This window comes from Sciurus carolinensis, chromosome 4 (genome assembly GCF_902686445.1).
Source record: "Sciurus carolinensis chromosome 4, mSciCar1.2, whole genome shotgun sequence".
NCBI classification, from domain to species: Eukaryota; Metazoa; Chordata; class Mammalia; order Rodentia; family Sciuridae; genus Sciurus; species Sciurus carolinensis.
The window spans coordinates 91157909-91181499 of NC_062216.1; the positions used below are offsets into that span (position 1 = coordinate 91157909).

The window sequence follows — 23591 nt, forward strand, 5'->3', positions numbered from 1 at the left end:
TCACATTCTGGGATCAGCTGACTGTGGCGTTGGGCAAGTCTAAATAGTGCTGAACTTTGGCTTCCTTTCTGGTGACGTGAGGTCAATGACCCCTACCTCTAGGGTTGTAAGGCTGGATGTGGAAGTTTGTTGTAAAGTGAAAAACACATGCTCATCATTAAAGATGCTTCAGAAACATGTCTCCCTTACTGAAATCATTTTATGGCACTGTCTTTTTCACAAAACAAAGTCCCAATGGCCTTCCCTAAATTGTTTCTTTTCAGATGCAATTGCACACCTATGAAAATGTGTTGCTTAATAAAGATGCAAGTATGCAGAAGGTTGGTATCCCTTCCGTCTGAGAATCCTGTGTGGTTGACTAACTTTCTCCAAATTGTGAGGGAGATGGTCATTTGTATAACTTCACCCCTATGAAAAGATCTGATTTTGTTATTATGTCTTAAGACTTTTCCTAAAGTACTTCACAAAAATGTTTGTGAGTGAAGAATATGGATGGCTTTTTATCTGGGCTAAGTATGAACAAATCCTTTCTAAACTCTGGTAGTATTGACCCATATATGCAACAATATCAGTGTGTCAATCTACCAGTGCCTGGTTAGATACTGGTGAGGCAGTTTTGATTCACAATAGCACAGATGAGTGTGCAGCCATTCATTTTAGGGAAAAGGAATATTTCAAAATTATTTGCTACCAAAGTTGATTGATAGATAGTATATATCAATAGGTATTCTCTTTATCCTTATATCCTGTGACCATAGCTCATCTGGTAACAAAGGATGTCAACAAAGTTGCTGGTTATGTGTTTTTAAGAGACACAGGAACCACATAGCCTAAGTAAACAAACTTGCACAGTCTTAAGACAGGGAAGTAAAGAAAGAGTAATATTTGTCACTCTTTATTTCCCATCTACATTATGAAGTTTCAAAGGAGATGTTCATAACTTGTTACCTGTGACTGGGATACTGCCCTAATTTTAACCTTCTTCATGCGAGTTCTCTGTCTTCTATGTAATGACATTGGTGGTGGTGGCTGCTCAGTTCCTCCATGACGCTGGTCTTTCCACCATTCTTCATTCCTGCCCAGCATTCATTAGGTATTGATTGAGCACTTCCCATGTGCCAGGTCCCATGCCAGCCTTTGGATAAAATGATAGATCACTAGGCACTTACTATCTGGACTTTCTGATCTTGTGATATTGAACAGTGACATTAATTGAGGTATGGTTTGAACTGGATAAAGTTGGATGATGTGGTAATTCATTGATCACTTACAAATAAAGGTTTGTTTCCTTAATGGCATCAATAATTACAATTAAGAATCTCCTTTTAGGATTTGATTTCATTGAACCAGACAGAACATCACAACACATATAAAATATAGTTGCCTTATTGTCCCCTACTTGTGTGTTTTTTAATCACAAACATTGACTGGTTCTGTCTTCAAATAGCAAGATGGATAGAAGATCTCATGACGATTGGTATTCACAATTCTTTGGTTTGCATTGATGATCTAATGCAATTTGGTGGACCCATTTTTTTTTTTTTTCTGTTGATTCACTCAGAAGGATTTAAGCATAGAAGAGCTGAAGTTGACCATCGCCGAGTATGGAAGTGTGATAGAGGTATGCCACCATCTCACAACTTGCAAGGCAGGGCTGTTGAATTCAAGTACCCACTAGAATAACACAAACGGCCTAACATTTCTGCTTCCAGAATTTACGAGGGGATAAAAATAAACTGGCTCAAGAGTTGCAGCACTTGCAGCAGGAACTCGTCATGTGAGTAGGATTCACTCTCGCCAGCCTTCCATCTTGGGCCATGGTCCCCTGAGCTGCGTGCAGTGCTTCGTCACACCCCACTCTTCTTCAGCACTTGTTTATGCTCCTTTACTTTTCTCCATGGGTGTTCCTCCACCATCCTGACTGTCTTGGTCAGTTTGGGTTGCTGTAAGAAAGCACTGTGAACTGGGTGGCTTCAGCAAACGCTTGTTTCTTGTGGTTCTGGAGGCTGGAAGTCTGAGGTCAGGGTGCTTCAGGGTTGATACTAGTGAGGACCTTCCTTCAGGTTGCAGACTGCTGATTTGTTGTATCTTCACAATGGAGAAAAGAGAGCTAACTCTCTGATGTCTTAGAAGGGCACTGATCCCATTTATAAACACTCTACCTCCATGACCCTACTACCTCCCAAAGGTTTGGTAAATTGTTCTTACCTCTTTCCTGACACACATCATTCCCTGTTATAACCATTGTTTCTAAAGTGTGTAGTATGCTGATCCAGGATCCATAGGAGGCACTCAAATTACAAACGTGAGTAAAGCCAGTGAGTGAGTGCACACACCTGTGGTATGTGAATAGCAGTGAGAAAGGGGCATTGCCCCCACAAAAGGCAGAGGCAGGCACTCTGCCTAGCTCCAGCTGATGGTTTTATCAAGGCTATATGGACCCCTTATATTAAGGTTATATGTCTACAGCTTCTGACTATGGAAGGAAAACCAGAAATCTAGATGTTTTAGTGACATTTAGGTTTAAGGTGCTGGTTTCAATATTTAAGTGTGACCCACTTGTTTGGGACTTCTTAGGGTCACTAGTCTGCAGCTCCTGGAGGATAGACACTCTCTCCTCTCTGAGTCCCTTGAACAGTCCTTGGTCCACATGGGCACTTATGGTGATAAATGAGCCTTATTTTGGTGATTGCAAACATAATGTTGGAGGCATCTAATTGGACCATTTTCATTTTTTCCAAGAAATGGGATCCAACTGAATGTTAGTGGAGAGTACAATGGGGTAGTCTCTGAAGGAGAAAAGTCTTTACATTATGAGCTCAGCCTAGCTCAGTCTGCAGAGGTAAGTCATTTTAATCAGAGGAAGAGCTTTAAAAACTAACCCCTCTGTGTATAACTGACTATTAAGTGAACGTCCAAGGATCTTTGTAACATATGTGTTGATAGTTTATAGAATTCAAGTCTAAAACCTTTTAGCCTGGGGGAAAGGTTCATTTCTAAGTCATGGCCTAAAGTTCCAGCAAGGCTCTCCCAGGTTTTTGGGTGTGTGTGTTCAGTGAATTGGGACTTTAGAAATCTTTGTATTCTCCATTTTTTCAAGGTAATCTACTCACTCTGATCCCTAGCCTAGGGTTGTAAAGGCAACAGTGGAGATCCAGGAAGTATTTTTTTTCACATTTTCTGAAGCCCTTGATGTGTATATACCCCAAACTAAGAAGTCCAGAAGTGACACCAATTTCTTTGCTCTAATTGTACCAAACCAATTTTCTTAATTGGAGCATTATGTTATACATAATAGTTGGATTCATTTTGACAAAATCATACAGGCATAGAATCTTATTTCACTCCCAGTCCCTCCTCACCCCCTCCCCCATTCTCCTCCTCCTACTCCTGATCTTCTTTTAGCTCATTTATTTATATTTGATAGGTACTTTCTATATATACATAAAGGTAAAACTACTTGTAGTATATTTATATATGCACATCGCATGATTTTGTTAATTTTATTCCATATTTTCTCCCTTTTCCTGTCCTTCCTTCCTGCCTTAGTCTCCTTTTCCTCCAGTGGGCTTCCCTCTATCCTTAATGTTAATGTACCCATTCCCCCGGCCCCACACGTACACTTTCCCCCCTTAGTTTGCTCTAGCTTCCATATGTGAGAGAAAACATTCAACCCTTAATTTTTCTGAATTTAGCTTATTTCACTCTGTGTGATGTTCTCCATCATCACACATTACTGGCAAATGGATGGAATTTTTATTCTTTGTGGCTAAGTAAAACTGCATTGTGTGTTTATGTATATATGTACATATCTATGTATATATATGTATATATCTCACATTTTCTTGACCCATTCATCTATTGACAGGCATCTGAACTGATTCTATAACATGGCTATTGTGAATTGAGCTGCTATAAACATTGGTGTGGCTGTATCACTATAGTATGCTGATTATAGTTCTTTTGGATAAATATCAAGGAGTGGGTTAGCTGGGTCATATAGTGGTTCCATTCCTAGTTTTTTGAGGAGTCTCCATACTGCTTTCCAGAATATACCAACTCAATTTTATGATGCCAATTATTACATTCCAAACAGGAACTAGAATTTTCGAGTTTTAGTTAATTTAAAAATGGAAAAATGAATTACTTTAAAAATTTTGTTAGACCCAGTCCTTTACAACATGGGAAGAAACACTCAAAAGCCTTCTTGGGGCTTGAAGTGTTGCACATGTAGTCCTTTTATTTTCCAGTTCTGTGCTTGTGTTAGGAAATGCTTTATTTAGCAAATTGCTTTCTTTTCTCTGCTTTGGTCTCTCCCTCTCTGGACAATGGCTATGTCAGAATGTCCTTCTGTTGACAGCTGTGTTATGACCTTGAAAGCAGAGGGAGAATGTCTTTGGGGCAAATGCTGTTAGAATTGCTCCTGCCAAGGATACAAGGGTAACATATGCTGCCTTCATCCAAAGCCATCTCAACAGCCCTGGATGTTCTGCTGAGAGCTATGTTTTTGTGACATTCTGTTTCAAATACTCATCATTTCACTGTATTTTTGAAACCCAGCCAAACTGCCAGACTGAATGAAACTGTGGCAAATCTGCTGTGGCTGTGTGTTTCTATCCCTAGTCCTCTGAGATAATAATGATGTCAAGATGCCAGCCCATAAAGTTCTATACTTCCCAATAGGAGGTTGTCAACTGGCAAAATCCTGGCTGAGGTTTTCTCCCTGATGAGTTAGGAAGCTTGCCTTCTAACTGGAATCTGGAAATAAGAGTCCTTGACACTTTCCAACAAACAGTAAGAAGAAGGTTAAATATGTTGTTGTCATACATCTTAAATGTGGCTGAGATGGGCTTTCAGGGCACAGGGAACGTGTGTGCTTTGTGAAGCACCGTTTGAGCATGCCTGTTGTGGATGGGGGGAGACAAAAGAAACCAACCTTATTTCAAAGAGGTATATTGCACATTCTTCCCACTTTTTGCCCTCTGAATGTAACTTCCCCTGTTTATTAAAATCAGTGCCATAAGTTTCTACTACCTACACATAAATGGTATCTGTTCATAAATGAGTTTTTCTTTAAAACAAAATAAATATTCAGATGAAAGTATTTTAGGAAGAAAACGTCCACATTCTTTTTAGGATACAGAAAGATTTCACAAGACTGTTTAGAACTATTTAATGACAGTTACATTGACCTGTGAGTATCATTTTCATAAAATAAAAATAGTATTCTTTATTAGGATAACAGTTGTGGGTATTTTGGTAATTGTTTCAGAACAATGAAACTGAACGGCAGTACAGTGTAACCAGCTTGTTATCTCTGGACACGGCGATAGACCAAGACATGCTGCTGTTTCTAAGAGAGGCTGAGCAAAAGGGAGTGGAGTTCACAGCTGCACTTCAGAAGCTGGTATTTTGTGGCAACATGTGTCATGACATTTTACTCTGGCTAGGAATATTTGCGTCTTAGTGACCTACAAGCACATTTGCTGGGTCCAAATGTCCAATTGTTTCAGAAATCATGTGTGTTGAGACCCACTTAACCCTACTATGAGAAGATACTCAAGCCTTCCTGAAGTTGATCTTCTGATTCTGGGTCAGTCAGGACTAACAGATTGATCTTGGGCATGATGTCATGAGCTTGTTTTCCCTGTGGGTTCATCTTTAACACTGAAGGACCGAAGACATGGCGTCTGTTGGATAGTTTCCTTCTCTTTGTTTCTTTTCACTAATGGCTGGTATATCTCCAATTTGATTCCCACCCCACCACCCCTGGAAATTCTAAATGGTTGGATAAATAAAAGAATAACATCTTCCTCTTTGTATTTCTAGTCCTTTTCAACAGAGCCTGACTATAGAGGGAACATAGTTTGATGGATGATAAAAAATCATTGAAAAGAGTTGGGGTTGTGGCTCAGTGGTACAGCACTTACCTGGCATGTGTGAGGCACTAGGTTCGATTCTCAGCACTACATATAAATAAAGAAAGAAAGTATTTTTGACAAATAAAAAAATATTTTAAAAAATCATTGAAAATGATTGACTCTGTTTAAAAGGGGAAAGAAAATGAACAGGATTTGTTCTGGAAAGTGGTCTGTCTGTACTTGCTCAGTATATATACAGTGCCCCAAAAGAGTTAGCATGTACCTATGGCCACTTCCTCAGATAAAGGAAACTCACTGGGGAACATTCCATAACACATAAGACATTGCATTAGACACTATCTAGTGGTAGAACTTTGGTCTAAATTAATTCTTATTATATAATAGCACATGGCTTTGACTTTAATTTCTAGTTGAAGATGTGGAAATTTTTTTTTTTCCTCCCAAGCATGAAGAAGTCTCTGAGGTTGGAGCCTTCCTTCATAGCTCCCAGCTGTGGGTAACTAATCCAGAAATTACTGTGAAAGAAAAGTGGGGAAAGCAACTTGCTGTAAGTGTTCTATGATTTTCCTGGTTTTTCTTCTACTTTGGTAATTCAGGTAATACTTATGGACAGTAACAACAGTACCATTTCCTAAGACTCTATTGTGAACTTCTGCCATCTCAGTCTGATGAGTCTGAGTATGTGGGTGAGCGGGAGGGTTAGGGTGCATGAGTGAGTAAGAGTGTAAGGATGTATGAACTGTGGTGAAAGACAAGGAATAAAGAAGACAACTGAGTGAAAAAATGTTTTATTTGTTTCTTCCAGAGAACTGGCCAGTCTAAGCCTGGCTTTTCCTTGGCTGATTAAAATCCCCTAGCTTTTGTAGAATGATTATTGTATAAAAGAATCTTCTTCCAACTGCTTTATTTTCTCAGGAAGTAGCAGAATGGTTGAAAATGGGGACTTCTTAGTAGCTATCCCCAGCTTTATTAGAAAGGAAGCATATAAGAAAAAAATCTCTGTGTCTCTGCTTCTTGACAACAAGACTACTTCCTAGCGTCCATTAGAGTAGCTGTTAAAAAAAAAAAAAAAACCCCGCTGGAATATTATTTTCAAACCCTTTTACCAGTCTAACCTTTTAAAAAAGTTGCTTCTGAATATAATAATCAGTAAATACTGATTGTATTGCATTACTTTATCCCACTTTGTTCTAGAACAATCATGATGATTGTTGGAACGGTCAAAAATCCACTTAAGAAAATAAATCTCAGTTCTTAACCACCTAACAGGCACTTATTACATATTGTTAAATCAAGATAATCAACTAATCGCCTCTGAGCAATTGAGAATTCAGTTATACTTTTGGGATTCAATAGCTGTGAATGGCTTTGAGATGGGGATGTCCATAGAATTTTATATTCCATTTGTCATTTGTTTAATAGTAAAGTACAGAGTGTGTTTTATGACTTTTCTTATAGGAATTCAAACACATTATGGAAGAGAAGCTAAATCTTTGCATATTAATGCTGAAAAGCTTGAGAAATCATAAAGAACCTCTTGATAATATATTTGTCAAATTAATAGAGACTTTGAAGAAATTCAGGCTGGACTATTTTTATTTCAGAAAAGAATTTCTTTCCAGGTGATGATCATTTTTATACAAAAAAGCCGTGCTTTATATACAAGACATGATTATGTTTTGGATTCAGCCTTTTGCAAATTGTATTCCTTGGTTTCAGATGACACTTTCTCAGAGAAGACATTCTGTTTGATGATCTTGAATTGGGAAGTGGTATAAATTTTTTCTTGAATTTTTTTGATTCATTGTACACAAATGGGATATAACTTCTCATTTCTCTGATTGTACGTGATGTAGATTTGCACTTTTTGTGTAATCATACATGTACATAGGGTACTGATGTTTGTCTCATTCTATTATCTTTCCTTCCTACCACCCCTCCCCATCCCTCATTTTCCTCTACACAATCCAATTCAATGTTCCTTCATTCTTCCCTTACCCCACTACCCCAGTTATGTATCAACATCCACTTATCAGAGAAAACATTCAGCCTTTGGTGTTTTGGGATTGGCTTATTTTACTTAGCACAATATTCTCTAACTCCATTCATTTACCTACAAATGCCATAATTTTATTTTTCTTTATGGCTGAGTAATATTCCATTATGTATATATACCACAGTTTCTTTATCCGTTCATCTATTGAAGGGCATCTAGGTTGTTTCCACAATCTGGCTATTGTGAATTGAGCTGCTATAAACATGGATGTGGCTGTATCACTGTAGTGTTCTGCTTTTAAGTTCTTTGGGTATACCAAGGAGTGGGATAGCTGGGTCAAATGGTGGTTCCATTCCAAGTTTTCTGCTTTCCAGAGTGGTTGCACCAATTTGTAGTTCCTCCAGCAAGGTATGAGTGTACCATTTTCCCTACATCCTCGCCAACACCTATTGTTGCTTGTATTCTTGATAATTGCCATTCTAATTGGAGTGAGTTGGAATCTTAGGGTAGTTTTGATTTGCATTTCTGTAATTGCTAGAGATGTTGAACATTTTTTCATATATCTGTTGATTGCTTGTATATCTTCCTCTGTGAAGTGTCTGCTTATTTCCTTAGCCCATTTATTGATTGGGTTCTTTATATTTTTGGTGTTACATTTTTTGAGTTCTTTATAAATTCTGGAGATTAGTGCTCTATCTGAAGTGTGTGTTGTGGTAGTATGAAATTGACTAGTATGTTTTTAATTGCAAATGGTAAACTTGAAAATCTGTGGAGACCAGTATAATAATTATTTTTCTCTAGAAAAAGAATGTGGAATTATGGAATATAGAATTTTTTTAACCAGAAGGAGTCATGGAGAGTCTTTAGTAAACTCATATTTTTACAGACGTCTGGGGCATAAAGGTGAACTGATCAAGTCCTGAGTTACTAATAGAAGATTAGAACTTGAAGGCAGCCCGTGGATTCCTTCCTCACTGGGCTGTGTTCCATTCTAGTACACAATGCGTCACATTGGGCACTACTCAACAAAATTTCAGTTACATGAAGTCAAGGGGAATAGAGAATAATAAATGAAAAGAACTTGCTTTCTTATCCTTCCTCTAATCTCAACAGTTATGATTATGGGGAAATTCTTGACATTTTACACCCTGTAAACCACATACTAAACAAAGACAGTGATTATATCTTTTGTTGACCATGATACAGTTGCTAGGCCCTTCCATACTTAGCATTCACTTGAGAACTGTTTTCTGAATGTACAAAAGGACATGGTGTATGTTGAACAAAGTAAAAAGTGTAGGTAGAGGTTAAGATAATCTTAAAGAAAATAATGCCAGAAAGTGGCAAATGTAAAGAAAGTAGATACCAGAAAGAGGTTAAGTCTTGAGAAGGAAGTCTTGAGAAATAGATCTTCTGCTTTCCCCAGAGCGGGTAGCCCGGACTTCCCTGTGGTGGTAAGAGGTGTGGGTTAAGTGGATGTGTAGCTTCCTTCCCAGATGCCATCTCCATTAAAAAGGAGCATTAAAATTCTACTTGGCAACAAAGAGCAATTTGGAGAGAGGCCTGAACCACGATCTTCTCTGAGTGAGTGCCTCTCTGTGTTGTCCTCTGCACACGTAACAGTCTGGTTTAATCATGGTAGATGTCATCTGTCCAGACATGACTGAACTGAACCTAGTGCTAAAATTTGACAGCTATTTATCTCTAGAGAAGTTCATTAACTTGTCCCAAGTCACTTAGTTGGAATTAAGCAACGACTGGTATTCAGACCTACATATCTGACTTCAAAGCCTCTTTCAACTATTAATCCCCCACTGACAACTTCTTAAAATCTGACACAATATTCATTAAACATATTCCTGGACTCAAGCATTGGACAAAATACTCCTTACCAGCATAAAGAGTTATAGCCCATGCCATGCCTTCTGGACATAATTTTGAATAGACAGAACTACAAAGAGGCCAACTTGAAATAATTTGACTGAATTTTAACTATGGATAAGAAACATGAAGTATTTTGTGGGGATGAGGGAGGGAATATTGATTAAAGGTTGATCCCCCCCCCCCCAAGGGCTATTTGAGGAAGAGAAAGCTCCCATAGGTTCCAGTGCTGAGGGATGGAGGGACTTGAGTGGATGGAGGAGAGGCAGTGGGAGGAGGAACTGCTCTCTGAGGGCTGGGTGAGGAGAGTGAGTTGTGATTGGCACACCAACCCTCCAAATGTGTGCTGGAAGCCTGTTCTTTGCTAGACTGCTGCTTCTGCCCTCATTCTCCTCCCCCAGGTGCTGGAAAATGATAGGAAATACGACAGAAATTTCTGCCTCTGTGAAACTAACATGTAATAAGGGAACCCAAATAATAAACATATAATTACAATAATGCCTGAAAGTGGCAAATGATGTGAGGAAAATTAAAGCAAGATAGGACAGAATGTTGGGGCAGGAAGACCTAAATTTAGAAGGAATGGCTGGGAATGTTCTGTCAGAGAGCTGAGTGATGTGCTGGAGAGAGCTGTGGGATGGTCTGGTAATGTCCTCAGCCCGAAAAGAGCTGAGACGCAGGGTTTGGAAGAGCTTGGTGTGCTTGAGAAGCAGCCAGAAGTCTGCTCTGCTGGGTCGTGGTAGGAGGTGGGGTCCAAGACTTAGGCAGGGGTCAGGGTACACACAGATTTGCAGGTCATGTTTGAGTTGAATTTATTCTGAATGTGGTAGAAAGTCATTCATGGGTGGATGAGATGACTGCTTTATGAAAAATCTGCCAGGTGGAGAATTGGCTTTAGAGTACAGAGGGAGAGCAAGAAGAAGTTGTTTTTGTTTTTAACAAAACACCATCCTATAAAGACCCTGCATAATCATTTTGCTTGATTGTGACCCATTTTTTTTCTCTTTGTGGTTAAAAAAGATGTAAAATTTCAGAGTACATTGCATCCAGTAAGAGAAAGTAGAGTTGAATAAAGTCTTTATTTCAGGAATGTATGTATATGTGTTGAAAGGTAAGATACTTACTGGGTCATGATCAAAAACAGTCACAGAGTTAGAGAAGAAAAAAGTCACAGAATGATCCATAGAGGCATTGTAATAGCACCAACGAGGGGTGTAGTGTGGGCCAGGGCAATAGCTGTGAAGGTAGTAAGAGATTACTGGATGAAAACTAAATCAGAGGGCAGATCAGAGCTAATGTGCTGGTAGAATAAATGTGGGGGAGTACAAGAAATAGTTGTGCTGAACTTAGAAGTTTTGGGTCTGAAAACTACATAAATAGTATGTTAGATGGCAAAGTCTGGGATATATACAGGATTGGCAGGGGTTGGTATAAAAATCAAGATTTAGCTCAGGACGTATTAAGGAGGGATGTTAGATTTAAAAACATGCTCAAAGCTAATACATATATACCTCTTAACATGATAATGAAAATTTCTTTGGGAGAAAAATTTTTCAAAGATTCAACATCTGTTGAATATCTTTAACAGATGGTACCATCTAATTTTTTTTGAAAAGCTATTTCAAATACTGTTATGGTTTATAAAATCTATTATGTTATTATCTTATAGGTTGAAATACTAGTGATTGAAAATTTTAATATTAAAATATGGATTTCTGATGGTTCATAAGGTCCTTCTGCTTTCTCTTGGAACACAATCAACATTCTCCACGTTAGGCTATTCCTGGAAAAGAAAAAAGTACATAAAATTGACATCTTAAACAAATCAACCCAGAGAGGTAATATCAGCAAGATGATGGAATAGGAAGCCCTGGACCCTCCTTTTCCCTGAGGACATACTGATTCAACAACCATAAATACATGGACAAATTCCCTTTCTAAGAAACCCAGAAATGAATAAGAGTCTGCACCATGGGCTAGAATGAAACCGGCCACATCAAAATCAGTAGAAAAATTCAATCCACACTCAAAATAATACCACTGCCACACAGCATCAAGACTGGAAGGAAACCTCCAGCTCCCAGTTTCTCTCTGGGGAAGGAGAAAGACCACACGTTCAACATTCCACTGAGTAGAGATCTATCCACGGCTTCTGTCTTATCCGAGTACTGATGGACCCTGGAATACTTGAGATGCCTGGGAGACAGGACACAGAAATGAAATAGGTTGTTAAAACGAGCCTGTGGGCACTTGCCAGACTCCATATCCCCAGCTCACTGCAAAACACTCAGACAAAACCCCCAGATCCCAACTTCTCCCCAATAGTGGAAGAAGGAGAAAGTTGAACCACCCATCCAGTGTTTTGGCTTTTGGGAAAGTTAGACCAGAGGACTGCCTTTTGTCTTTATCTGCCTCAGAGTCCTGAGGGAACCCATTATTTTCCAAATGTCTGGTGGCTGCTAAAAACCAAAACAGTGGTTTGGACTAGTTATGAATGTTTGAGATGCCCCTGGACCTTTACCTGGACCAAGTGAGAGTCTTCTCTTGTAGAGTCCTGAACTGGTTATTCTAAGGTATAGATAACACAAAAGGATTAGAAGAAAATAATGTATTCTAAACAAAGGGGAAAAATAAATTCCAGAAACTGATCATAATGAAACAGATGAGTGATTTTTCAGGCAGAATCTAATGAAGATGCTCAATGAAGACAGAATAAGGACAGAATTTTAACAAAGGATAGAGAATATTTAAAAGTACAGAAATCTTAGCATTAAAAAATACAATAAATGAATGGGAAAAAATCAACAGAGGCATTCAACAGCAGACTAGATCAAGCAGAAGATTGGTAAACTAGAATACAGGTTATTGAAAATTATCCAGAGGAGTAAAATGTGAAAGGAATGGCAGGGTGAACAAAGCTTATGGGATGTCATCAAGAAGAATGATATATATGTGCATTTGGAATTTCTGAGAAAGTGAGAGAAACACACCCTTGGTTTTTATCTACACCTTAGATTGTAGGCCTCAAACAAGAGAAGGCCCTCAGAGAGGTTATTCAAGGAAATAATGTCCAGAACACTTCCCAAATATGAGGAAGGAAGTGGACATCCAAATCCAAGAAACCCTATGGACTGCAAATAAGATAAGACCCAATAAATCCATATCAAGACACATGATCAGATTGCTGAAAGTCAAAGAACATGAAAACAGCAAGATAAAAAGGGACTCATCATGTTAAAGGAGATACCCATAAACCGATTAGAATTCTCAGCTGAAACCTTGCCAGAAAGTTCTGCGGTGATGTATTCAGAGTACTGAAAGCACAGGAAAACGATAAGTAGCAAAACTGTCCTTAAAAATGAAGAGGCAGACTTTCCCAGGACAAAAGCTGAGGCTAAGGCAGGAGGATTGCAAGTTTGAGATCAGCCTTGGCAACTTAGTGTGACCCTGTCTCAGAAGAAAAAAAAGGGGGGCGGGCAGGGCTAGAATGTGCCTCAGTGGTTAAGCACCCCTAAGTTCAATCCCCAGTATTAAAAAGTACAAGTAACTTAACTATAAAAATGTTAATGGATGCATACTACAAAAAAAAATATTGTGGTATCAATTATGAAAGTATGTGGAGAGAAGTATAGTATATGAGATCGAACATATTGTACAGCTGTAACATGTTTTATGTAAGCTCCGTGATAACAAAACAAAATACTTTTAGAAGATATACACAAAAAAGGAGAAAGCGATCAACGGAATTCAAAGGAAGAAAGGAAGAGAGGGTCAAAAGAATTATGACACATAGAAAACAACAATGTGGTGACATGGTAGTAAGTCCTTTCCTATCAATAATTAAATGTAAATAGATATCCACAAAATACAGTGACAGAAATTCTAAATCGATGTTAGATGTTATAAGACTCACCTTAGATTTAAGAGCACACATAAGCTAAGAGTATAGGAGCGAAAAATATTGCGTGCAAATGGTAAAAGAACAGGGGTGACTCTACTTATATTAGGCAAAATAGAGTAAAAATCTGTTACAGGAGACAAGGTTGTTATATAATAAAGGGTCAATTCATTAGGAAGGTATAATCATAAAGGTCTATGCACCCAACATCAGAGCACCTACATATATAAAGCAAGCATTGACAGAACTGACAAGAGAAATAGAATAGACAGCAATACAGTAATAGGAGACTTCAGTCCTCCACTTTCAATAATAAATAGAACACTCACAGAAACAATAAGGAAATGGCACACTTGAACAACTTTACAGATCAAATGGACCTAACAGACGGACAGAAAATGCCACCCAACTGCTATAGAATATCCTTTCTTCTCCTGGTGCACATTGAACATTCTCCAGGATAGATCACACAGTAGGCCACTAAACAAGTGTTAACATATTTGAGAAGTTTAAAATCTATCTCTTTCTAAACAATACAATGAGACTAGAAATCTGAAGCAGGAGAGCTAGAATATTTACTAATGTGTGGAAATTTAACAAAGTAGTCCTGAAAAACCAATGGGTTAATGAAGAACTCAAAAGGGAAGTTAGAAAATATCTTCAGACAAATGAAAACAAAGAATATGCAAAAACCTATGGGATACAGCAAAAGCAGTGCTAAGGGAAATTTACATGAAAAAAGGAGATCTCAAAAACCTAACTTTATACCTCAGTGAATTAGAAAAAGATCAACTTAAGTGCAAAGTTAGAAGTAAGGGGATAATAAGATTATAACAAAATAAGAAAGCAACAACTAAGAACTAGATTTTTAAAAAGAAAAGCCTATCAAATCTTTAGCTGAAGTAAGAAAAAAGATTCAAAAGCAGAAATAAAATTAGAGATGACATAACTGAAGCCACAGGAATACGTAGAATCATTAAAAAAAATTGTTGGCCAACACACTGGATATGTTAAAACTAATAAATTCTTAAAACATGCAGTCAACCATGACTTAAATAAGTCTGATCAGACCTATAACCAATAAAGAAGACTGGGCTGGAGATGTAGCTCGGTGGCAGAGTACTTGCCTTGTAGCCATCAGGCCCTGGGTTCAGTCCTCAGTACCACCACCAAAACAAACAAACAAACAAACAAAAACCCCTAAAAAACCCAGCACCTGATATCAAAGCCAGGTAAACACGCATTAAGAAAACCCCAGGCCAATATTCTTGATGAATTATGAGCAAAGCAAATCCAACACTACCAAGTGGCTTTATCCCTGGGGTGTAAGAATGGTTCAATATATACAAATCAATTCATGTGGAGTACCATGTTGATCAAATGAAGCATGTCACACAATCATCTCTCTAGATGCAGGAAAAAGCATTTAACAAAACTGTCTTTCGTGCAACACAGCAATTGGGAATTGAACATAAAAGTCATGCATACAAAGCCCACCGCTAAGATTTAACAGTGAAAAACATTTTCTGTAAGATCAGGAACAAGGCAATGATGCTTACTTTCATCGCTTCTGTTCTGTGTTGTACTGGAAGTTTTAGAACATTTTAAACAAAAAGCCTGAAAATCAAAAAGGAAGACTATAAGATTATTTGTATGTAGTTGACATGATCTTATACGTAGCAAGCCCTGATGGTTCCACAAAAAATTGTATTAGAGTAAATGAATTCAATAGTTTCAGGATACAAAATCAACACATTAATAGTGAGTTATCTAAAAGGAAACTAACTTAGAATTGCATTAAAAAGTAAAATAGGAATAAATTTAAACAAGGAAGTGAAAGACATACTGAAAACCACAAAACTTTGATGAAAGAAATTAAAGACAAATAAATGGAAATATGTACGTTTATGGATTGGAAGACTTTACATTGCTAAAATGCCCAATACCCAAAGCAATTTATAGATTCAGTGTGATTCCCAGCAAAAATCCAAATCATACTTTTTATAGAAATAGAAAAAAAAATCCTAAAATTCATATGGAACCATGAAGGACCCTGAAAAGCCAAAAAAGGCTTGAGACGAACAAAGATGGAAGCATTATCCTTCCCGATTTCAAAATCTACAAAGCTATAGCAGTTATACCACTATGGTACTGGCATAGTGATGCATAGACCAATGAATAAAGCAGCCTAGAAATAAATCCAGGTATATATTTGAGTACAAAGAATACACAACAAGCAAGGTTAGTCTCTCCAACAAATGATATTGAAATATTGTATATCTGCAGGCAAAAGAATGAAATCAGACTAGTCAATTTAAACCTATGATCTGGAATTGAAAGAAAATGTGGGGGAAACTTCATGACATTGGTCTTGGCAAAATTTCTCGGATAGGATACCAGAAACACGGGAATAAAAACCAAAATGAACATGTGGGATTGCATCAGACACAAAGAGACAGTCCTCAGGATGGGAGAAAATATTGACAAGTCTACATCTGATGAGGGCTTAACATCCAAAATATATGAGAAACTCAAACTACATAGCAAAAAAAAAATTTTTTTAAGAAACCTTGATTTTAAAAAATGGGGTCGAGTAGACATTTCTCTAAAGACACACAAATGGCCAACAGATATGTGAAGAGACGCTCAACATTACTAACCATTCAGGAAAGGCAAATATCATCTCACACCCATAGGATGACTATTATAAACAAAGAAGTTACTTTTTGAAGATACAGAAAAATGCTTGTATATTCCTGGGAATGTAAAATGGTGTAGGCACTATGAAAAAAGGTATGGAGGGTCCTCAAAATATTAAAAATGGAATCCCCATATGATCCAGCAGGCCCACTCCTTGATATTTACCCAAAGAACTGAAATGAGAATCTTGGAGAGAGATTTGCATTTACATGTTCATTGCAGGACTACTTGTAACAACCAAGATGTGAAACAATCTAAATGTCTGTTAGTGAATGAACAAATAATGTATGTACCATGGAATATTATCCAGCCTTACCAAAGAAGGGAATTCTACCACATGTGGCAATAATTGTGAGCCTGGAAGACTATACTAAGGGAAATAAATTAGTTATAGGACAAACATTACACTAGTCCACTTATACAAGCTGCCTAAAATAGTCTAACAGTTTAACTGTCTAAAATAGTTAAACCTGTAGAAACAGCAGAATGGAGTTAGGAGAGGGAGGAAAAGGGGAGTTGCTATTCAACAGGTATAAAGTTTCAGTTATGCAAGATGAATATGGCATAGAGACCTGTACAACTTTATGCCTATTTAATGATATTGTATATTTATTGTGTATTTACTGAGTGTTCTTACTACAGTTAGAAAAACAAAACTACCACTGACTAAGCTATTGGAGAATGCTTAGTAGATTGTGTAAGGTGATTTAAGTCATTTTTTGTTGTAGTTGTTAAGGTGTTTGTGTGCCATGATGGCAAAGTATTCTGTGAGATCATTCTTGTCTTCCACATGGTTCTTCTTGTAACCATGGCTGGGTTTTGCCAATGTGCAATGGGATTCTGAATGTGTTAATGTTAGAGGGCATGAAAAAGGCCTAAACCTGATGATATCTTTTTCACTGCTTTAAAACTCTGCAAATTTATCATCCCTTTGAGTTAAGGTCCTTATTCAAGTCACGTTGTTTCCAGATAAGCATCGATTTGTTGACATGTGGCACAGATTAAATAATCACATTGGCTAATAGAGAACACATGCATTCATATATATTTCGAGGATTAGCTTTGGATCCAAATGAGGGGTGACAATAATCCTAAGATCGGTGGAAGGGAAGATAGGGAAGAGCTACAGAAGAGAAAACTGCAGCAAAAATGTTCATAGACAGCTTTCATCCACATTTGGGGTGCCTTCCTGTGCCAGTGACATCAGTGTATACCATGATTGACAACCTTTAAGGAGAAAGCATAGGGTCTTGAAACAAAGCTCTTTTTGGTTTCCCTTCCCTCCCTCACTTCTTTCTTCCCTTTTCTGTAAAGCCTAACTGCGATGTATAAGTATTGCACCTCTCACCCTGACCTCATTATAGAGCCATCCTCTAAGCAGGCCACCAATTCTAAGTACTCTAAATGCAGCTTGTGGGGAACTGAATGTCCCAGTGTAAAATAGGAAACCAAATGTCCTCATCTGTAAAGTCAAGGCTAAGTGATCAATACACTTGTCTTAAAATTCTGTATTTGTGAGGATTAATATGTACGTAAATACTGTCGTTTTTTCCTCTTATCTTTGAGGAGTTATGAGTTTGAATTCGTTGGTTTCCCAAAGTGACTGTCAGTTGAAATGTCACTAACAGCTTGTGGTTTGGATTTTTTTTTTCCCCCTTTAACTCCAGTCAGAAACAACTAGAAACCATTAAACAACTGCAAGAAGATGCTGTCAACCAGGAAGTCATCCTCAGGCAGAAGCTTCAGGAAGCCAGCCAACGTCTGGAGAAGGCAGAAGAGCAGGTAGGGTGGACTTGACTATGTTAGATTCAGAGCAAGTCTCCTCACATGTCCTTAGGGCCATGAAGTAAAAATGGAGGAGAAACCAAAAAAAAAAAAAAAAAAAAAAAAAAAAAAAGAGGAACTGTGAAGCTAAGTCCCTAGTGACTGGCAGTGAGCGGAGGAAGTAAGGGGGGAGTTGTAAAAGAGGCGGTGTCAACAGCCTGCTGATGAAAGAGGCGACTTTGCAGAAGGAGGCGACTTGACATATCAAGACTTCTCCCACTGTAGAAATAGCTCAGGCACACCAAGCCCATGCAAACAGCCACGGCAGAAGCGGAGAGGAGGCTTATCACTTCCCTGAGAAGAAAAGCACATTTTCAGTTTCATGTGTGTGAGTGAGCGCTCAATTGCTTTCTTCCCTGGCCACACTGCTAAAATCCAGTATTAACTGTACGTATCCAGGTTAAGGCTCGAGATCAGGCCGCCTATTCTGCCAGCGAAAAAACTAAGTCTTTACTGCATAAATTAGAGGAAGCAATTTCAGAACAACGGAACCTCCAAACTATAAATAGTGAGTTATCAAATACTTGCCAGAAGCTTGAGGAGAAGACAAGAAAACTGAAAAGTAAGTAGCAAATATTCATTTATGTCCCAATGCATTTCACCCTAAGGCGGGGACCAAAGGAGTATGGTCAATTGTCTAGATTACAGTTGCTGTGTTGTTACTGAATCTATGACTGGGGAAGGGTTGGGGGAGCAGGCAGGATTGCGGGGCTCTCAGAGAGGTCTGCCTAGTGGTTAGGTACAAGGATTTAACATTAGCTTTCCGTTTGGGTTATTTGTTGTGAGTTAGATTTGTCCATGAGTGTTTTTTTTTTTTCTTTTAAAATTAAACTTTGAAATCTCTGAAAGTAAACAAGAAGTCTTGTGTGTATGGGATATTTGAATTTGCAAATTGCTTGCATATTCTGTGAATTTATTAACCAATTTTTACCCATCGTATGGTAGAAATGGCTCTACTTTTTAATTTTCTTCTAAGGGGATTAGGCAAAATAATTATGAATTCAGTGTGTAGCAAAATATTAAGTATGTGTGAAAATATTTAAAAATTGTAATGGTAGTTTACAGACATATTTTACATTTTAAAAATTGAACATTTGTAATTTTTCTGTGTCACCTACTGGTGCATAAGCATTTACTAAGAATATATGTGAGAAGATAATTGTCAAATTACAAATGTCAGATTATTTATAAACCTGTTTTAGTCTAGAAACAAGTACAGTAAACATAAATCTTATTTAGCCATTTATGAGCCAACTGCTTTTGTTCAGCGAGCTTCTTGTTCTAGCAGTACAATTGTTCTTTTTATAGAAAGTTATTTGGTTTGAGTAATAAACAGCTAAATATAAGCTTAAGGTTAGCTAGAAATAAAGATTTTCAAGCTTGTGTTTGTTTTGGATTTATTGGACCCTTTCTGCTGTTACCTGAGAAAACTTCGTAAGAAACAAAGGAATTATCTAGTTTTGAAATAACAATGACTATTCAACATTTGGTTATTATTTTTAAGCCTTTATTAACTTGGTAATTTTCAATAATTTATTAACTTGGTAGTTTTCAATAATTCTAAGTGTCAATTTATTTTGATTCACTCGTCAGCAATATGAGACATGCTTTCAGTCAGTATATATATTTTATTATTGCTTAGAGGGCACTGGGAAAGGTTCCCTTGTGATTAGAACTGTTCATGTTGCATAAATAATAAGGCATTTCAATTTTGGTTTAAGGCATGTCTGCTTTAGATACTGTCCTCTGTGGACTAGTCTTGTGGTCCAGTTATAGTGATCTTTTGATTAAATGTTATACTCCATAATTTTATAGGCTGCTAAGAATTTGTCTTCCCTCATTGCATGGTTTCCTTGACTCTCCTTCTTGGGACAGTCAACTTTTGTAAATGATCCCAAAGTGAATACTCTTAATATTAATGAACTTGCGATTGTTTTCCAGTTTATTCTCGGGATAATTGTATCAAATATTAAAAGCAGCATATGAAGGCTGCCCCGGGTTGAATGCACAATTTTTTTTCTGCCTGGATTAAGTAGGGTGGACACTTCCTTTCTATCTCAAGTTGCTCATAAATTCCCTGGATTTATGAAATCCCTTACTTGTTTGGATTTTTTCCTGTCCAAAGAAGGCATACAAATCAGGAGTTTGCTTCTAAGAACATTTACTTACATAAAGGTTTTTCTAATCCCTTAAAAGTCAGCCTTTGGGAGAAGAGGGAAATTTTGATAGCCCTTGCTTTCAAAGTGGACTGTATAGCATGTATTCTCCATAGACTAAGGACAGCAGAGGTGGGGCAGTTATCACAAAGGCATCCATACGCATTTCACCATGATCACTGCCACCACATGCTGCTTCAGTTCTGAATCAGACATTTGAATTCTGAGTCAGAAAAGAAAAATATTTCAACCTACTTAGCTTTTCTGAAACTCTCTGGCTAGTTTTTAAAAACAAAGTGTTTATAACCATTGCTCTCTGATCCATGTATCTTCATCAGCAAATTATGTGTGATGCAGTTGGTTTGTCCAAATGCTCAGGTCAATCACAATGTGTACAAACGAGGTGGGATAGCGTTTATGACATTTGATTAAAAATCCTGAACTGAGTATTGACTAAATAGTACTGTATGTTTTTCACCTGCCGCAAGGACTGATCTGAGTTATGAAGTGGTCAGAGTGCTTGCTCACCTCCATGAAGTGTGCCATTAGAACTATAAAATTTATCTTTTAAAAAAATATTATCTTTAGATGTTGATAGACCTTTATTTTATTCACTTATTTATATGTGGTGCTGAGAATTGAACCCAGTGCCTCACAGATGCTAGGCAAGTGTTCTACCACTGAGCCACAACCCCAGCCCAAGAACTACAAAATTTCTTCACATCTAATTATCTTGTTAATGTAGGCAATATTGGATTTTAAGGCAGGTTTGCTTTAAAAAGGAAATCTAAACAGTTTCTTGATCTAGGGTATGCATACGACACATTGGAGCACATCTTATCTACAGGAAACACAGACTAATTGATCTAATCCAACCCACCAACCCTTTACTATCTGCCATCTCTTGTTCTATCTAACATGAAGCCTTTGTTGAGTCACTCATTTAATAGAATGAAGGAATTACCTTTAGGAACCATAAAGATTTCCTTGAGAGATCCCAAGATGCTTCCATATTTCATAATTCCTCATTTGAACATAGTATCTGCACATGAACTTCACTGTTTAGAGTATGGATGTGAGAGTCACGTTTAATTATTCAGCAAAAAAACAAAAAAGAGGGAATTGAGTCAAAGAAAGGTGGCCCTGGGTGTCTGAGACAGTTAAAGATAGCAGGTGTCGGGATAAGTCTGAGGAGAATACCAGAGCCAATTATAACTTGTTCAACAGCTTTGATGAGATAGAGGCTCAAATTTTCCCAATGAAAAAGGTAGATATGCATGAAATAATCTAGGAAGTGTGGTGTAATAGTTGAAGAGCCTGGAATTTGAAGTTAAGCCAGCCTTTGTCCCGACTCAAACTCTACAGAAGAGGAGCTAGGTGAAGTTGGGCCAGTCACTTTACCTCTCTGCGCCTCAGGGTCCTCTTCCACCAGTGCAGTTGTGATGTGCAGCAAGTGCTGTATGGTAGCTAGCACTTGACCTTAGGTGGTATACATTACATGTTCTGCTGGAGCATGTTCCTATGATGTGAGTTACCTCTTCTGTGACTATTGGTTAATGCCGAATATCATGTTAGTGTATAGGGAATTTCTATTGTTTCATTCACTGTCTTCTTGGAAATAGGATCTGGGTTGGAAGGCATAGAAAGGAAAAACCCCTTAGCTTGGCTGCTGAACAGGCACCAGGAGCCCTTTCAACTTTATTTTATGAAAATTCAAAACAAGGGTTTGCACCTGCTTTACCACTGCCCCCCTCCCCCCTGCCCTCTCCCCACCCCCAGAGAGTCTCAACCCCAGCCTTGCAGAGCTCTGCATGGCAGATGGCTTGTTCTCCTTGGCAGCCCTGCTGCCTGAGAGTTCTACTTCCACCTGCATTTTCTTAGCACCCAACCAGCATTGCTCCATTTGAAGGTCCCCAGCGTTTCCACTCTGTTGTTTTTTTGTGCATTTCTAATCTCTGTGAGGCCTTTTGAGATGCATGTCTGGGTGATCCATTCTCTCTTCTTAGGTACTAATTATTTAATGTTTGTGTTTACAAGACTCTGGTGACAATGTCACCTAAGTTTTTTTAGTGGTTTCTTCCTAATTTATCTCTTAAGCCCTCTTATTTTTGTTGTCATTTTCAAGTCTTTTCAGATCTTAAGTGCCCTGTCCCATCAGCCTGAGGAATGCACATCAGAACACAGAACTTCTGTCAGAAATTTCCCTTCAGCTACTTCCCAGTTGATGCCCCTCCCTCAACTCCACCACAAGAAGCAGCCACTGATCTGGTCAGGGTAGTTGGCATGTTCTAGAATTGAGCTATACCATATGTACTCTTTTATGTCTTTCCCTCAGTATAATATTTTTGAGATTCATTTGTTTTGTCAGTATAATTTTTTGTTGAGATAAAAGATAATTATCTTTTCCCTGTTATTAGACCTCTGAAGTATCCACCATTTTAAGTTATAATGGCTAAGACTGCCTTGAACACCTGTGCACAGGTCTGTGTATGGACATAAGTTTCTATTTCATCTAGAATAAATGCCTGGGAACAGAATTATTATGTCATAGCTGGTTGTAGCTCTAAATTTTAAAGAAACTACAACTCTTCCAAAGTGTTGAGCATTCCACACTTCACCAGCACTGTATGGAAGTGCCACATCTTCAATATCTGATAGTGTCAATTTCTTGTTTTAGCCACTCTACTGACATTTCATCATAATTTTAATTTGTATCTTTTAGATGACTAATGAGGAGCACATTTTCATGTACTGAAGGCCATTGTGTATCGTCTTTGTGAAGTGCCTGTTTTTTCCCCTTTTTGAATCAGGTTGTTTGTTCTTTTAGTTTCTTATAGTCTGTGGTTAATGAACCCTGATATTTTTAATGCACAATTTTACAGAACATGAGTTTTTTTTTTTTCAGTAAGTTATATACTATTTTAAAAGTCTATATGCCATAAATGTGAAGCATCATTGGTAACTAATATTATTACCATTCTAACAATGTTATGACTTTTAATTTTCAAGTCAATTAATTGTAGGGCCTTTGCCTAAAAGCTTCATTGCATAGTCATTTAGAAAGTTGCTTTATCTCAGCAACTCACCAAAACACCTGGTCCCATTTTATATCACAGATGGCAGCTGCAGGGGATGTAGTGGTCATTGCTTTATTTGTTCCTATGCACAGCCTAAATGTCCTAGAGACATTGCAAGTCCAGCTCCAAGCAGAAGAATGCAAAGGTGAATGCAAATTGAGGTCATAAACAAGCTTG

General features: G+C 37.8%; 1 protein-coding gene across 2 annotated transcripts in view; it reads left to right on the top strand.

Annotated features, from left to right (window-relative positions):
- Irag2 (inositol 1,4,5-triphosphate receptor associated 2) overlaps positions 1 to 23591 on the top strand; it is a 130594-nt gene that overhangs the window by 50865 nt on the left and 56138 nt on the right. The window contains exons 10-18 of one of the 2 annotated variants that reach the window (XM_047549024.1): positions 264 to 320; positions 1562 to 1621; positions 1713 to 1777; positions 2743 to 2842; positions 5273 to 5407; positions 6328 to 6429; positions 7341 to 7504; positions 18025 to 18139; positions 18581 to 18743. In XM_047549024.1, coding sequence (XP_047404980.1) covers positions 264 to 320; positions 1562 to 1621; positions 1713 to 1777; positions 2743 to 2842; positions 5273 to 5407; positions 6328 to 6429; positions 7341 to 7504; positions 18025 to 18139; positions 18581 to 18743 — 961 coding nt within the window. Of the gene's footprint in view, positions 1 to 263; positions 321 to 1561; positions 1622 to 1712; positions 1778 to 2742; positions 2843 to 5272; positions 5408 to 6327; positions 6430 to 7340; positions 7505 to 18024; positions 18140 to 18567; positions 18744 to 23591 lie in introns of those variants that run through there. The other variant, XM_047549025.1, reaches the window with a different exon arrangement.